The sequence below is a fragment of the Schistocerca serialis genome, chromosome 7, assembly GCF_023864345.2.
Source record: "Schistocerca serialis cubense isolate TAMUIC-IGC-003099 chromosome 7, iqSchSeri2.2, whole genome shotgun sequence".
Lineage (NCBI taxonomy): Eukaryota > Metazoa > Arthropoda > Insecta > Orthoptera > Acrididae > Schistocerca > Schistocerca serialis.
Genome location: NC_064644.1, coordinates 348,439,638 through 348,457,570, shown reverse-complemented (window position 1 = coordinate 348,457,570; position 17,933 = coordinate 348,439,638). Strand labels below are relative to the sequence as shown.

Genomic DNA, 17,933 nt, shown 5'->3' with positions numbered 1-17,933 from the left:
TTAGTTAGGTTTAAGTAGTTCTAAGTTCTAGGGGACTAATGACCACAGCAGTTGAGTCCCATAGTGCTCAGAGCCATTTGAACCATTTGAACTAAATTGGTGATCCCTTGATGCCTCAGAACATGTCCTACCAACCGATCCCTTCTTCTGGTCAAGTCGTGCCACAAATTTCTCTTCTCCCCAATCCTATTCAATACCTCCTCATTAGTTACGTGATCTATCCATTTAATCTTCAGCATTCTTCTGTAGCACCACATTTCGAAAGCTTCTATTCTCTTCTTGTCCAAATTATTTATTGTCCGAGTTTCACTTCCATACATGGCTACACTCCTTAAAAATACTTTCAGAAAAGACTTCCTAACGCTTAAATCTATACTCGATGTTAACAAATTTCTCTTCTTCAGAAACGCTTTCCTTGACATTACCAACCTCCATTTTATATTCTCTCTACTTCAACCATGATCAGATATTTTGCTCCCCAAATAGCAAAACTCATTTACTGCTTCAAGTGTCTCATTTCCTAATCTAATTCCCTCAGCATCACCCGACTTAATTCGACCACATTCCATTATCCTCATCTCGCTTTTGTTGATGTTCATCTTATGTCCTCCTTTCAAGACGCTGTCCATTGCGTTCTACTGCTCATCCACGTCTTTTGCTGTTTCTGACAGAATTACAATGTCATCGGCAAACCTCAAAGTTTTTACTTCTTCTCCATGGATTTTAATTCCTACCCCGAATTTTTCTTTTGTTTTTCTTTATATTAGAAATATCTAAGTTAATTAAAATTCTTGTCGAATGTGAAACAAGCGCAGTGGTTGGTTTGGTGGTACTGCATTTATTGCTTTGGGGAATTAAACTATAAATTAAAATAAAAACTCTTACATTATAGGCGGTCAGCAAGATGGCGATGTCCATTACAGGGGCTGCTGGGTTTGAAGAAGGACCCCAGAAGCGCAGCGACACCTGTCGGGGAAGTAGTTGGTGGTTGGGATGAGACAGGTAGTTGAAACGTCATTGGAGAGTTCCCTCAGAGTTCGCTTTTAAGACAGACATAGCTTCTGTAGAAGACCCGTATGGTGTGGCAATGGATGACATTGCCTACCATGAGAGTCCGTTGTTTTCTTGCTGGGCCTGAGTCTTTAAATAGGGTCCAGTAGTGTAATAGGGTCCAGAGTGTAAATTTGTTTACTCAGTCTTGTCACAGGTGCTAGCTATTTTACTCAGCCCTGTTGTGAAACTGAGATAAAATGGAGTGTAATGTATATATTTTGAGTTTACTCCGTCTCGTTGTGCAGTATGTCCTCCGCAGTCATCTATTTCATAAAATTAATTACTATCTGGACCAACTAGTAGAAATCAGGATAAGCCGGCCGCGGTGGCCGTGCGGCTATAGGCGCTTCAGTCCGGAACCGCGTGACTGCTACGGTCGCAGGTTCGAATCCTGCCTCGGGCATGGATGTGTGTGATGTGCTTAGGTTAGTTAGGTGTAAGTAGTTCTAAGTTCTAGGGGACTGATGACCTTAGATGAAGTCCCATAGTGCTTACAGCCATTTGAACCTTTTGAAATCTGGATAAACACGCTTCTGCTCGTGCTAGCAGACTTCTTTTCAGTGTTAGAGGCCGAAAGAAAAATGGAATCCTTCTCGATTTTGCATACTGACCAACAACCTTTCTTCTTTCAACGCCGATCTGTTTATTCTTCTTAGTACTTTCAAGTAATTATCATTAGATTAGTACATTACAGGTGTATCACAAATGTTTGGATACAAATATCAGGCACAGCAAGAATATATTTTGATAAGAAAAACGACCAAGAACCCAAGACAGAATGACAACTTCTTTTGTGCTTGCTCCTACGTCACTATTCTTACTGTGAGCGCCGTTCTTCGCTGGTCGTAACACACCTCGAAGCTGCGACGTTTAAGAACAAGCGGCCCACAGCAGATGGACACGCTAAAACCTGTCGTCCCGTCTTATAGATATGCTGCATCCATGTAACTAGTATTACCCGCACTTAATAATAAACCATTCCTCTGACAATATCCAGTCCTAAACTTAACCACTAATAAAAACGTTAATTAAATGTCACTATTATCTTTCATCGTTTAGAAGGACCGAAAGCGTAACCCATCATTTCCGAAAAATGACGCGTTACGCCTCAGTAGTCAGCGTCCATTACAGAAGAAATCGTGCAAGCTGCCATATTGACGAAGGTATGGCTGTAGTCCTCACGCACTTAATAGTTGTAGTTAGAGCCTTTGAAAATCGGGTATGACGTTTCCCATTAGTTAGCCGTAAATGGTCCGCGTTATGCACGCGATCGAAAGACAATCACCGACCACCGTCTGCATAACACGGTGAGATGCTAGAGCATGTAGGCTAGGTATCGCGTCATAGTGCTCCACCATTTTTCCTCAAAAAAATGTTCAAATGTGTGCAAATTTCTAAGGGACCAAACTGCTTAGGTCATCGGTCCCTAGACTTACATGGTACTTAAACTAAATTAAACTAACTTATGCTAAGAACAACACGCACACCCATGCCCGAGGGAGGACTCGAACCCCCGGCGGGAGCGGCCGCGCAGTCAGTGACATGGCGCCACTAACCACGAGGCCATTGTTCCTGATTGGTAATATTTCTCTCTATAGCCCGTCTCAACGCTTTAGTGGCTACCTGAATATCATTTTGTGACTTTTATTTTTAACTGATGCTTTATCACAAGTGAAACCTGATGCTGCATATTGATAATGCATCATTACTTCCTGACTTTGGTGCTTAATAATCGTTTTACTGTTCGTATGTAAATCTTAAATGTAGAATTAATGAGGCAAATTCGGGCACATACCCATGACAAGCTTTGATAATCGATATTAACTGCTTGATTTACGCCTGTAAGTACGAGGGCGCGATGAAAATTAATACATCCGAATTTTTTATGTGAAAGCTTTTCATACCTTCTAAATAAAACATAGATTATCAACAGTCTACATCTTTATTCTTCATGTCTATATATTTATTTCTCAATATTATACACCCTGGCGACGAACAGTTTTTCCCGACAGACCACTTCCTCGGTACCGTCACTATAGAATGTTTGACTTTGTTGACAGGGCCACATCACCTGTGCTTGCACTGCTTCATCAATATCAAAGTGAAGTCCACGAAGGTGTTCTGTTTTGGAAAGGGCTGAAAATCGGTTGGGGCCAAGTCGGGACTGTATAGAGGATAGTCGATAATAGTGAGTCCCAGGCTTCGGATTGTTGCAGATGTCGCAGCGCTTGCCTGTGGTGACATTCTCATGTCGAAGGAGAGGTTCCCCCATGCGTGTACAAACTCTTCGAATTCGAAACACGATTACACAACGCTATTTCTCACGCACAGATATTGTTTTCATCACACATCGCCATTTTGCATACTACGATTCGGAGCCCTCTAGCGGCAGAGGGCTACAAATATGTAGACGTAAAGAATAAAGGTTTAGAATGCTAATACAGTTTGTTTTATTTAAAAAGCCTTTAGATTTTTCACATAAAAATTCGGAGATTTTGCTTTTCAGCACGCCCTTGTACGATCGAGTCAGATGCTTCCAAGGAGACACTGTACGACATCAACCTCTTAGGGTTCCATTTGTTAGAGGACGCAGTGGTGAGGCGAGTTGTACCAGAACTATTTCCTTTGGCAAAACACGTGAAGGTAATCGAAATTCATCGGCAGATTAGTGAAGTTTATGGAGAAAACAATATGAGTAATAAAACGACAAGAAAATGCGCTATAGTGTATTAATATGGTAACGATGAAGTACGGAATGGAAGACCACCTATTATACTTACAGTTGTTGCCGAAAGTAGATGCAAATTTTTAAAATATCTTACTCCTTAGTAATTCGTCTTTATCTAATGAGTTGCCTCAAGTTTCTTGAAGTCTACTTTATCTCAGGCTTTGAGATATAATTGTCCTAAACCATCAGTCAATTACAGAAAAATAATTACAAGCGTTATTGTTATTTATCAGAGTGCTTAGATTAAATAGCACTTTCAATAAAATCTTTAACTGCGAATTAGAATTGTGTGACCCTTTTCCGAAAAATGCGACATGAATTGTGAAAAGAGATGTAAAAGGAATTATACTGTAGTAATTGGTTTTGTGGGGTCAACAGCGTATTCAAACGACTTCAATAATTAACAATTAAAATTGAGTAGTGTTAGGGAACAGACATTTTTAATATGAAGTGGGATTTTACTTAATTATATAAATGACAGCTTTGGGGAAAATATTGTTTGTTTCTACATTTTAGAATAAACTGCAACAGTTTGGTATAATTTGTAGCATGAAATGTTTTCGATATTTAGTTACTGTTCTGAGAATGTCGTAAATTACAAGTAGTAAGATTCACCATGATACTTTTAGTTTAGTCGAAATATTACTGTAAGAAAGAGAATTTGCAAGTTTTGAAACTTCCCCTTTGTACGTAAAGAATGACAATGCTGGAAAAACTCCTACGTTATTTGATTTTTAAACAGCTGAGCAAAACTCAACGTACTCAGTGTTCTCTTTACTTATTCTGATTATCACTAAACTGACACACAATATTTTAGCGCAACGCAATCTGACTTTCAGAAATCCCTACAAAAGAATGGCCCTGACTAACATTAACCTATACCTTTCACAAATCACTAACCTCACGAAAATCTTCGTGACTCGAACTACTGCAATACAGCGAGAGCCAATACTGCCAGCTAAATAAAAGTTTCTAACTACTGAAGGCACTAACTACTGATAGGCATATTTAGCAAATGAAACATTTTGATAGAGAACAAACAATATATTTACCTTAATAGCGTTCAAAAGTCATATATATATATATATATATATATATATATATATATATATATATATATATATATACGCGAGCGCATGAGAGGCGCTGCAGCCGATGTTGTGCCGCTAAGCTAGGGCAATCGCTTCTGTCGCCTGCTGCCACAGCCCATTAACACCATATGCACTATCGAAACATGTACGTTAGTCGTTCAGCCCCACATTGATTTCTGCAGTTATTTCACGCAGTGTTACTTGTCTGTTAGGACTGACAACTATACGCAAACGCCGCTACTCGTGGTCGTTAAGTGAAGGCCGTCGGCCACTGCATTGTCCGTGGTGAGAGGTAATGCCTGAAATTTGGTATTCTCGGCATATTCTTGACACTGTGGATCCTAACGATTTCCGAAACGGAATGTCCCATGCATCTAGCTCCAACGAGCATTCGGCGTTCAAAGTTTCTTAATTTCCTTCGTGCGGCCATAATCACTTCGGAAACCTTCCCACATGAATGACAGCCCCGCCAATGCACTGCCCTTTTATACCTTGTGTACGCGATACTACCGCTATCTGTATATGTTCACATAGCTATTCCATGACTTTTGTCACCTCACCGTATTTGACATATTATCATAGAGCTATGCACACACATAGAAAGCCTAAAGAAGTCCTTTTTAGACATATTACAAGTGCACTATAAGTTTTCCCCTACTGTTTATGCAGATGTTAAGTCGATAACCAACTTCTTCCGCTCTTGAGCCCAGCATGTCCCTGTCAATTTGTTCAAAAGCAGCATGTCCCTGTCAATTTGTTCATAAGCACTGTTAATGCGAGCTAACAGTTGCGGTAGGTTTGTTGGTAGTGGATGCATGATCACTGTATCTTTCACAGCACCCCACCTCCTGAGGTCACGCGGGATTAGGTCGGGAGAGAATCGAGGCCATGACATGAACGCATTTCAGGGGCATTCGGGAGGGCGACGGTTCAAACCCGCGTCTCCGGCCATCTTAATATAGGTTTTCCGTGATTTCTCTAAATCACTTAAGACAAATGCCGAGATGGCTACTTCGAAAGGGCACGGTTGCTTTCCTTCTCCATCCTACCGTAATCCGAGCTTGTGCTCCATCACTAATAATCTCGTTGTCGACGGGACGTTAAACACTAATCTCCCCCTCCCTTCTCCTCCCCCCATCAAATGGTTCAAATGGCTCTGAGCACTATGGGACTTAACATCTGAGGTCATCAGTCCCCTAGAACTTAGAACTACTTAAACCTAACTCACCTAAGGACATCACACGCATCCATGCTCGAGGCAGGATTCGAACCTGCGACCGTAGCGGTCGCGCTGTACCAGACTGAAGCGCCTAGAACCGCTCGGCCACTCCGGCCGACTCCCCCACCCCCCATCCTCCTCCTCCTCCTCCACCTCCTCCTCCTCCTCCTCTTTAAGCACAACATACACTTTCTGCTCACTGCTACAGTCACGTGGTAGACATCTGAAGTCCGGCTGCAACAATACAAATATTTTTGAGTTTATCTACATGAGTGTTTAGTTTTTTGACAATATGTCAATTAATATAGGTACAGTAACTTTATGAAGTCACTTCAGTGATCTACAGTAACCTTGTACAGTGCATTACCGTGAAGGTGGCACGTAACAGACGTCAAACTGGCATAAAGTGTGCTATCGTTTTTATATATGTAGTGTCTATTCTGTTAGATATGTCTAAAAGGGCAGACTCCATTTTTTCTTGATCCCACAGCTGCTTATATATATATATATATATATATATATATATATATATATATATATATATATATATATATATATATGGCGAAATTGAAATTCCGATATTAGCCGCAATCAGGCTAAATTCAATGGCGATTAGTGAAAATTTGTGCTGGACTGGGACTCTTAGCAAGATTTCCTACTTCACGCGAGTAATCGCTTCGGTTATCTGAGCATGCTTCGCTCCAACCCAGTTTCCCCAACCTCTCCACACTGCGTATGTAGGGGTTCTCTGTTCACTACCCTCATTGCTCGCAGCCTCACGCTGATTCTTGCAAGAGGTCAAATGAAGAGGGAATGATCATTAATGCCATCAAGGTGCATATGTTTATATGTGTGGTATCTCTTCCTCCACATATGATCATTCAGTGCAGATGCACTCTTCGTCAGACCTCTTGCGGTAATCAATGCAAGCGTAATGGACAGAAGACGCTACATGTGTAGTGTGTGACATGTTGGGAAATTGGATTGCAGGTGAAGTGTGCTCAGATAGCCGAACGGTTATGGCGACCGCTCGTGTGAAGTGGGAAATTCGAGCTCGAGTGCCAGTCTGACACAAATTTTCACGGTCACCATTAAATTTACTTCAGTGTCACATTGCGGTTAATGACAGAAATTCAACTTCGTCATAAAGTGTACCACTTGAGTAGGGGAGTAGAGGTGAGAGCAGAGTGGTCTCGTTGACAGAGGGCGAGGAGGGCGAGTGGCCGATGCGGCGCGCCTACCGGCTGGAGGACTTCCTGTGGACGGGGTCCGGCGACGGCGCGCTGCCCCCACAGGGGCCCGGCGCCTCCGCCGCCCACGCACCCGCCACGACCACCGTGTTCCGCACCACCACCGTGCTCACCACCGTCTTCCCCACCAGCACGCCCACGCTTGTGGTCGTCGTCGTTACCAGCTCGCCAGTAGTTAGCCCGGTAAGTGTGCCGGCGAATATCTCCAGCCAGAAATAATGCATGATAATCTGGCACTTGACAACGACTATTGCTGTGCAGCATCGAACTCAGACACAGCAATTATTTATTATTGTGCGTCTCTTATTTTATGTCATCATTCACTTAACTTGCCCAAGCAGCACTATGCATAGATATTTGGTACTAAATGGTATTTAATTTCAAAAGAATCATTACAGTGCTACATCTTTTCATGCTGGCACATGAAACATTGGAATACTTTTTACAAGTACATTCAAGACGACAATTTTCACTTATCTTTCACAGATCTTCAATGTGCCCTCCATGGATGCATGCAGACATTCGAACAATAGTCAAAAACATCCCATACTTTCACAAGCATCTCAGGAGTTTCAGCATTCGTTCCTGTTAATATGAGGGACTCCTCTTCATAATAGTTGCTGCGTGGTAGGGCCAAGGGAGGGGGAGTGGGGGGGGGGGGGGGGCAAAAAAATTGAGTGTTTAAAAAACCCATACAAAAACGTTATATACCACGATATCAGATGACCTTGGATGACAACTGTGGAGTACGATATCCATGCACCTCTTAGGGTCGATCTATCATTGAGGCAGCTCTCTGTAAAGGAATACTCTTATATGCGGGCGCCAGTAAGGTGGTGTTCATTCCTGCTGAAAAATGAAATATTCGGTATTTTGTCGCAATAATGAAAAAACTACACAAACCAAATTATTTTTATAACTGAAGTGACAAAGAAACTCTGCGCATTCAAATGCAGATATATGTAAACAGGCAGAATACGACGCTGCGCTCGGCAATGCCTATATAGGACAACAAGTGTCTGACACAATTGTTAGACCGGTTACTGCTGCTACAGTGACAGGTTATAAAGACCTAAGTGAGTTTGAACGTGGTGTTATAGACGGCCCACGAGCGATGGGATACAGCATCTTCGAGGTAGCGATGAAATGGCAATTTTCCCGTACGATCATTTCACGAGTGTACCGTGAATATCAAATCTCTCACATCGATGTGACCGGAAAAAGATTCTGCAAGAACGGGACCAACGACGACTGAGGAGAATCCTTCAACGTGACAGAAGTGCAACCCTTCCGCTCATTGCTGCAGACTTCAGTGCTGGGCCGTCAACAAGTGTCAGAGTGTGAACTGTTCAATGAAACATCATCGATGCGGGCTTTCGGAGCCGAAGGCCCATTCGTGTACCCTTGATGACTGCACGACACAAAGTTTTACGCCTTGCCTGGGCCCGTCAACACCTGCCTTGAACTGTTAATGACTGGAACCACGTTACCTAGTCGTACGACTCTCATTTCTAATTGTATCGAGCGGATAGGCGTGCACGGGTATGGAGACATGAATCGATGGATGCTGCTTATCAGCAGGGGACTATTCAAACTAATGAAGGCTCTGTAATGGTGTGGGGCGTGTGCAGTCGAAGTGATATGGGACCCCTGAGACGTCTAGATACCACTCTGACAGGTGACACGTACGTAAGCATCCTCTCTGATCGCCTGCATCCATTCATATCCATTGTGAATTCCGACGGACATGGGCAATTCCAGCAGGACAGTGCGACACCCCACACGCCCAGAATTGCTACACAGTGGCTCCAGGAACACTCTTCTGAGTTTAAACGCTTCCGCTGGCCACCAAGCTCCACAGACATGAAAATTATTGAGCATATCTGCGATGCCTTGCAAGGCGCTGTTCGGAAGAGATCTCCATCCTCTCGTACGGATTTAGGGATAGCCCTGCAAGATTCATTGTGTCAATCCACTCAAGCACTATTTCAGACATTGGTTGAGTCCATGCCACATCGTGTTCTGGCACTTGTGCGTGCTCGCGGGGGCCCTACACGATATTAGCCAGGTATACCAATTTCTTTGGCTCTTCAGTGTGTATATACTAGCCTTTCCCCTGCAGCTTTGCCCATGTATGCATTCGACATATATACTGAACTCACTTCTTCCTCCTCCTCTCTGTGTCTACCTCTTCCACCCTCTGTGTACCTAATCGTGACACGTCTATCTATATATCTGTCCTCTCTCTCTCTTTCTCTCTCTCTTCATGTCCTCCACCCCCTCTCTCTGTCTATTTTCTCCACTACCTTTCTCTGACCACATCCCCTCCCTGTAACCATATTCTCCTTCCCCTCTATCTTTCCATCTTCTCCTCCCCTTCTTCCTTTTCCATCTGCCCACTACCCTTCTACACCTTCCACCCGTCTAAGGCATCTCCATCTCCTCCCATCTCTCTGTTCATTTCCTCCTCCCCCTCATTCTGTCAGTCCCTTCGTCTGTCGACCTCAATCTCTTCCCAACCATGCTCATCAGCACACATATCCCCTTCAGTACACTTCAGTAAAGCAGGCTGGTACTTTTCTCACATGCTTGTCATATAATGGCAGGCTAAACATCAGGGGTTGAAAATAATTTATTTGACCCTGACATAAAGGTCGCCATACTAAGCAGGTCGATTGTACTCCAACACAAGACGTTTTTCAAGCAGGGAAGCCTACATGTCAGGGTCTGCAACATCATTTCTTGTGCCTTACATGTAGGATGCCCTGCAAATCAGGTTGATTTGGCATTCTGATACTGTTCCCGTACAACATACCTGTCATGCAAAGCAGCTTATATGCCAGAAGCTGGAAAAAACACAATTTTCCCATGCCTCTACTCCTATAGGGGTTAGGACGTTAATAAGCCCCATACTGCTGCTACTCGTGAGACCTGCTGTTCCCATGCCACATTTTCTTGTAATAGATTGAGGGGTTTAGGAGAAGACCCTGGACCCTGGACATACACTATACATTCTGCTCTATATATATATATATATATATATATATATATATATATATATATATATATATATATATATATATATGGCCCTTGCCGTCTGTGGGTACAAACGAAAGGGGCGAGTAGAGGACAATCAAACAAGCAAATAATCTTAATAAAAATAGGTCTGGAAACCAAAGGTTTCCCCTGATATGACGAATGTACAAGTGCAGTTGTGCCAATGTTACAAAGCATTTGATGGCGTTCTTTAGGTGTGAAAGAATGCACATGTGGTACATACATGATGATGCATCAGAACATTTTCACTTTGTTGTTTCAGAATATGTACCACAAATTTTCAGTAAGAATTGTATCAGTCATGCATCGACAATACGATCGCCTCCCAGCTCCCCTGAGTTGATAGCATTCGATTTTTGTGTGTGTGGACATTTAAAACTTTGGTATATTCCAGCCCTATTGAAAGTGTTGATGAATTCTGGGAAGGCATGGTGGGTGGTTGTCAAGGATTTGGTACATGCTTGGGATTTTTTAACATCTACAGGCATCAATGAGGAAACGTGCTGAAAACTACCTATGGAGCAGTTGTTGCAATGTAATTGTTCTGAAGTGTGTTTATAGAATAAAAATCTGCTTGAGTTGCCAGTAATTTCTTAATTTATTCCACGAGCAATCTCGAAGCATAAAGCTTCATCTTCAGGTGATATGGGTACATAAACCTGTGGCGGTCGGTGATCGGCATGTCGTGCTGTCCAGGTGGGTGCTGTGGTTTCTGGTCCTTCGCTCCCAGGCGTTAGTTTTACGTGGATGTGATTCCCCATGACTGACTGGCCGACTGCCACACATTCATGTTCCCGTAATTATTTGGTGGCACTTGAAGATGAAGCGTGGCCGTGCGGTTCTAGGTGCTTCAGTCTGGAACCGCGTGACCGCTAGGGTCGCAGGTTCGAATCCTGCCTCGGGCATGGATGTGTGTGATGTCCTTAGGTTAGTTAGGTTCAAGTAGTTCTAAGTTCTAGGGGACTGATGACCACAGATGTTAAGTCCCATAGTGCTCAGAGCCATTTGAATCATTTGAAGATGAAGCTTTATGCTTCGAAACCGATCTTGTAATAAATCAAGAAATTACTGGCAACTGAAGCAGATCATTATGCTATAAATAATGTCCTCAGTTGCGGTTTTTCACTTGACCAATTATTTTGTCGTGAAGTGTGTGAAGCTTTAAGGATCCTCAGTCATAATGAATTGTATTCGGGAAATCAATGGTTTCTGGATCTACATCTACATCTATACACCGCAAGCCACCTAGTGGCGTATGGCAGCGGGTACTTTTTGCGTCATTGTCACTCCGCCTTTTTCCTATTCCAGATGCGTACGGTTCGCGGGAAGAACGGTTACTGGTAAGCCTCCGTGTGGGCCGCAATGTGTCTGATTTTATCTTCATGTTATTTTCGCGAGATATACATAGATTGAAGCAATACTTGGTTGACTGCTGTAGGAACGCACCTCCAGGATCTTGAACCGTGAACCATAACGTGATGTACAACGCCTCTCTTAGCAGCGTCTGGCATTGGAGTTAGCTGAGCATCTCGGTGACGCTTTCGCGCTTACAAAATGAAACTGTAACGCAACATGCTGCTATTCTTTGGATTTTCTCCACTTCCTCTATCAGTCCTATCTGTTACGGATACCACACTGACGAGCAATATTCAAGTATTGGCCGAACAACTAAGTGTTTTTTAAGATACTTTCTTTGTTGACGGACTACATATCTTTTCTTTCGGTGAATCTGTCTGGCATCTGCCTTACCCGCAAATAATTTTATGTGGTCTTTCCGTTTCAAATTGCTTCGTACGCATATATGAAGATGTTTTATGGAAGTAACTGCTTGCAGTGATTGTTCTGCAATAGTATAATCATACAATAAAGGGTCTTTATGTCTATGCATACATTTGTTTCTGTTACGGGCCAATTGCCACTCGCTGCACCAAGAGTTGACCCTCTACATAACTTCCTACATTTAGCTGCTGTTTTCTAGCCCTGCGATTTCTCTGCATACAACAGCGTCATCTGCGAAATGCCTCTTTGGAACTTCCGACGTTATCTACTACGTCATTGTGTATATTGTCAAAACTAATGGTCCTATAACACTACTTTGGGGCGGGCCTGAAGCTACTGTACGTCTGAAGACTTCTCTCCATTCAGAATGATGGCCTGTGTTCTATTCGCTAGAAACTCTTCAGTCCCATCTCTCAGTTGGTCTGATATTCCGTACGCACGTATTTTGTTCATTAGATGGCAATGCGGAACTCTGTCGAAAGGATTCCGGAAGTCCAAGAACACGTAAATACTAGTTTCTGGGTCTCATGCACGAAAAGAGCGAGCTTGGTTTCACACGATCGTTGTTTTAGAACCCATGTGCTTCCTGCAGTGGTACAGAGGATATTTTCGATCTTTTTTTTCCCCTTTATTGTGATTTTAAAACCTGTACAACAGGTAGGCTGGCAGCAGCATTCTACGCTGCTCTTCAGGCGTAGAATAGACAATGAGAAAAACATAATTTACATAATGGCGGGTAATAAAACAGAAGACACATAAATACAAAACCACGGAGCCGTTCACACTCGACGATATTCCAAACTGTTGACACGACGCACAAACACTGATGATGTCTATGGCACATGTGAACGATGGAGTGGAACGGTGAACACCAACCACAAGACACGACGGCACGCACGAGAAACGGATGGCGATGATCTCCGGCGCACGAATGTCCACGTAATGTGTGCGAGTCCGGGAACCTGCCAAGAGGGGAAGAAGGGTGAGGGGGAGGGAGAGGGGAGAGCAAAGATGCCAGTGGCAGAGGAGATGGGAGGAGGAGTGGAGGGACGGGAGTAAGGGAGGCCCGGGGGAAGAGGGGTGGAGGAAGAGGGGATGGGGGGAAAAGGAGAGAGAAGGGAGGGAGGGTGCCCAAAGGAAAAAACACAGGAAGCAGGAGGGAAGGATCAAAGTTGGTAGGAGGGGTAGATGGAGGAGAGGAGGACATCATCAGGGAGGGGGAGCTGGCGGAAGCCACCTTGGGAGAGGGTAAGGAGGGTGGAGAGATGGAGAGCAGGTGGGATGTGGAGATACAGGTGCTGCAGCAGGCGGGGGTGGGAGAGGATGGGTGAGGCAAGAGGGTGAGGAGTATCGAGTTTACAGGAGGTGTAGAGGATCCGTATCCGTTCGAGGAAAAGGAGGAGGTGGGGGAACGGAATTAGGTCGTACAGGTTCCGCATGGGGGAGGGGAGATGGATGCGATAGGCGAGGCGGAGAGCATGGCGTTCAAGAATCTGAAGGGATTTGTAAAAGGTAGGAGGGGGGGGGCGGAGTTCCAGACAGGATGGGCGTAACAGAGGATAGGGCGGATGAGGGATTTATAGGTGTGGAGTATGGTGGAGGGGTCCAGACCCCACGTACGGCTGGAAAGGAGCTTGAGGAGACGGAGTCGGGAGCATGCCTTGGCTTGGACTCTCCGGAGATGGGGGGTCCAGGGGAGGCGACGGTGAAGGGTGACACCAAGGTACTTAAGGGTGGGGGTGAGGGCGATAGGACAGTCATAGATGGTTAGATAGAAATCGAGGAGGCGGAAGGAAGGGGTGGTTTTGCCTACAATGATCGCCTGGGTTTTGGAGGGATTGACCTTAAGCAACCACTGGTTGCACCAAGCAGTGCACCGTTCTAGATGGGGTTGGAGAAGGTGTTGGGAACGCTGCAGGGTGGGGGCAAGGGCAAGGAAGGCGGTGTCATCGGCAAACTGGAGAAGGTGGACGGGGCGTGACGGCCACGGCATGTCCGCTGTATACAAAAGGTACAGAAGGGGGGAGAGGATGGAGCCTTGGGGCACACTGGCGGAGGGAAAGAAGGTGTAGGAATCCGTGTTATGGATAGTGACGTAGGAAGGACGTTGGGAGAGAAAGGAGCCCATCAGACGGACGTAGTTAATAGGAAGGGTGAAGGTTTGGAGCTTAGAAGAGGAGACCGGAATGTCATACGCAGTCATAGGCACGTTCGGGGTCCAGGGAGAGGAAGACATCGGAGCAACGGGAATTAAGCTGTTCGGAAAGGAGATGAGTGAGGTGAAGGAGAAGGTCATCCGAAGAGATGGACGGCCGAAAGCCACACTGGGTAACGGGAAGGAGGCGGTGCTGGTGGAGATGCTGGTGGATGCGGCGGGTGAGGGGTGGAATTTTCGATCTTCAGAAATGTCATAATATACGAGCATAAGACATGTTCCAAATTCTACAACAGACCGATGGTTATTAGGACTATTTGCTTGTTTTGTTATCCTCTAGGGGGGTCCCTGATTTCAAAATTAAATATCTCGAAAACTAAGATCGATAGAAGACACAAATGGTACGTTTATTGCGAGAACTGTAAGAATTTATTGCAGAAGTTATACTGAAGTTTGGAAATAGTTCGGAATTCTGCTAATAGATGACGCTGTAATCGCAGTACGTTGTGACTGTAAATAATGCGCCGCAGCCCAGAGCGATAAGTGCTTCCGTTGAAACGTAAAAAGAGGCTGGCGTACCGAAGGAAGAGGTTGAAATCATGCATTCCGTTGAACAATATTTCTGGTACTGGAATACCACAGGTTAGAACACAGTCCTACGGCAACAAGGCACAGTTTTGAAACACGTATTAATGTTTCAAAAGTATCGGATGCAAAAACCATTCGCAAGCTCGTCGCCAAATTCCAGCGGATCTAGCGGGAAAAATCGGCCCCATACAAACGGTAGTTATTCCCTAAAATGTCGCCACCGTGAATGGGATTCAGCAAAATCCAAGGAAATTCGTCCGAAGTATTGCAGCAGAGATTGATCTGAAGCGTTATATCGCACATAAAATACTGAGCCAGAGCCTACACATGTCTTCATTAAAAATTCAAAGCCACAAGGCCATACCTGAGGAGCTGTGCGCCAGAGGGCTGACTTAGCGAACCAGATTGTCACAATGATTGATAATGAAAGATTTGATGTTGGCTGCAAAAAAAAATGGCTCTGAGCACTATGGGACTTAACATCTGAGGTCATCAGTCCCCTAGAACTTAGAACTACTTAAACCTAACTAACCTAAGGACATCACACACATCCATGCCCGAGGCAGGATTCGAACCTGCGAGCGTAGCGGTCGCGCGGTTCCAGACTGAAGCGCCTAGAACCGCTCGGCCACACCGGCCGACTGTTAGCTGTATCTCATTCAGAGATGAAGCACACTTGCACCTGAAAGGAGTCGTGAATAAACAACACTGGCGATTTTGGGGCTCGGATAATCTTCATTTGGGTGAAGCCAAACCACTGTATTCTCCCAAAGTTACTGTTTGAGCAGCGGTATGCAGCATAGGGATTATTGGTTACTTTATGCGCGAAACGATCGTTAGTGAACGTTAAGTTGCAATTTTGGAGCAATTCGTCGCCTCATAGCTATCGTTGGAGAATCGACCAGTCACCGAGTGTTTCATGGAAGATGGGGCCAGACCACATCACACCGAACGGGTGTTTCCCTTTCTTGATGAGTACTTCGGGAATAGAGTTAATGCGGTGAATTACTGCAAATTTTCTGACGGAGGGTTACCACCACATTCGCCTGATGTGACTCCTTGTGACTACTTTCGTGGGACACCACGCTGCATGAACTTGAATGGGCGAGCTGTATGGTATATGAATCCGTTTCTGTTGAGACACTACAGGATGTTATGGCAAATTTGACTGTTCTTTTGCGCCACCTCCGTACTGCCAGTGGTGGACATTTCGAAAAGGTTGCGATATGACTGCAAAGACTGCTTGCAGAGGACGAGTTTAATTATGCACGCTGATGCTGTATGAGCTGCACAGCGAACAGCGCCATCTGTTAGCAGCTTTTCGAACTATTTCGGAACTTCTGTATAGCTTTGTATAAAGTTTTTACAGGTTTCGCAATAAAAATCACCTTTCGTTGCACTCTTACATCGAATTCAGTTTCCGAGATACTTAATTTTGAACTCAGGGACTCCTTCGTTCGTCACTCTGTATAGTAGTCAAACAGCCTGTGTATTGATTAGCAGTAGCAGAATTAACTGTTATAGAGATTGTAATTAGTTACATTCATTTAACTTTCATTCTATTAACACTGTTAATGCGTCAGGATTGGCCAGGAGGCGAAAGAAGAGGCATCCGTTGAGATGAAAAATCAAACATATTTTTAACTGCATGAATGTTTAATGCAGTAAAGAGAAAAGCCAGGCTTAGAGGAGCTGCCGAAACTGAATGGGCTACCGCCCAAGAGAGCTGAGCATCTGGTCGGGTCGGAAGCTGCCTGCAGAAGAGAGCGGGGGCGTGTTCACTCCCAGCGGCTGGCCGCGGTCCCACCCCCACTTGACCACCTCCAAGCCTCCCTACTGGTTGGCCAAGTCAAAGACGTGAAGTTCGGTATCGTTACCTCGTCAGCAACACGTGAATTTAGCTGCTGATGGTTCAACACTTGAGTTTCAAAGTGCTTGTGTGCGGTTCTGGGCAACGTGACTGAGACGCTGCAAATAGCCACCAGGCATAACGCTCTGACGAACATCCAGTAGAAAATAAAAATCAATTTTTATACTAATAAATCCATTCACTAACGGCCGCCACTATACAACACCATTTTATTTTTATTCATTTTTCGCTGAATACACGGTTTTGCCTGGGTGTGTATTAATTCCGATATTCTATAGTCTCTCTCTTTGTGTCCATCTACTCCACACCCCCCGTCCCCCCCCCCCCCCCCATCTCTGTCCATCTCCTCCGCCCCTTCTCTCTGTCGACTGCCTCCGCACCCTCCTCTCTCTCCATCTCCTTCTACCTCTCTCTCTCTGTCCATCTGCTCCTCCCCCTCTGTCCGTCTGCTCCTTCCTCACTGTCCATCTGCTGCTCCTCTCTCCTTTGCACTTCCTCCGCACTCCTCTCTACGTCCATCTCCTCCTCCTTCTCCTCCTCATACTGTCCATGTTCTACCAATATAGATGTTCATCTCCTCCTGCCTGCTCTCTCTGTGCCTGTCGTTCTCTTTTCATTCTCTGTCCATCTCTTCGTCACACATCTCTATCTCTCTCTCTCTCTTTCTCTGTGTCTCTCCATCTCCTCCTCTCTGTCCACTCCCTCATCCCCTCTCTCTGTCTCCTCCTTCCCCCTCTCTGTCTGCAACCGAGCGAGATGGCACAGTGGTTAGCAGACTGGACTCGCATTCGGGAGGACGACGGTTCAAGCCCGCGTCCAGCCATCCTGATTTCTGTTCTCCATCATTTCCCTAAATCGCTTCAGGCAAATGCAGGGATGGTTCCTTCGAAAGGGCGCGGCAGACTTCATTTCCCATACATCCTTAATCTGATGAGACCGATGACCTCTCTGTCTGGTCTCCTCCCCCACAACAATCCAACCCAACCTCTCTGTCTGGCCATCTCCTACCCCCACCTCAATGAAAGGCTGGTGATCCTTAGTCACACAGTACTTATTTCCAGATCGTAACTAATATGTGTACCAAATTTGGTTGAAACTGTTCCAGAGATTTAGGATGAACTTTTTGTCCATGGCTTTGCCTGC

General features: G+C 44.8%; 1 protein-coding gene across 1 annotated transcript in view; it reads left to right on the top strand.

The window, feature by feature from the left end:
* Positions 1-7,317: 7,317 nt before the first annotated feature.
* The window catches only part of LOC126413075 (uncharacterized), a 183,049-nt gene continuing 172,433 nt past the window's right edge, over positions 7,318-17,933 (top strand). The window contains exon 1 of the mRNA XM_050082972.1: positions 7,318-7,524. Coding sequence (XP_049938929.1) covers positions 7,318-7,524 — 207 coding nt within the window. The remainder of the gene's footprint in view (positions 7,525-17,933) is intronic.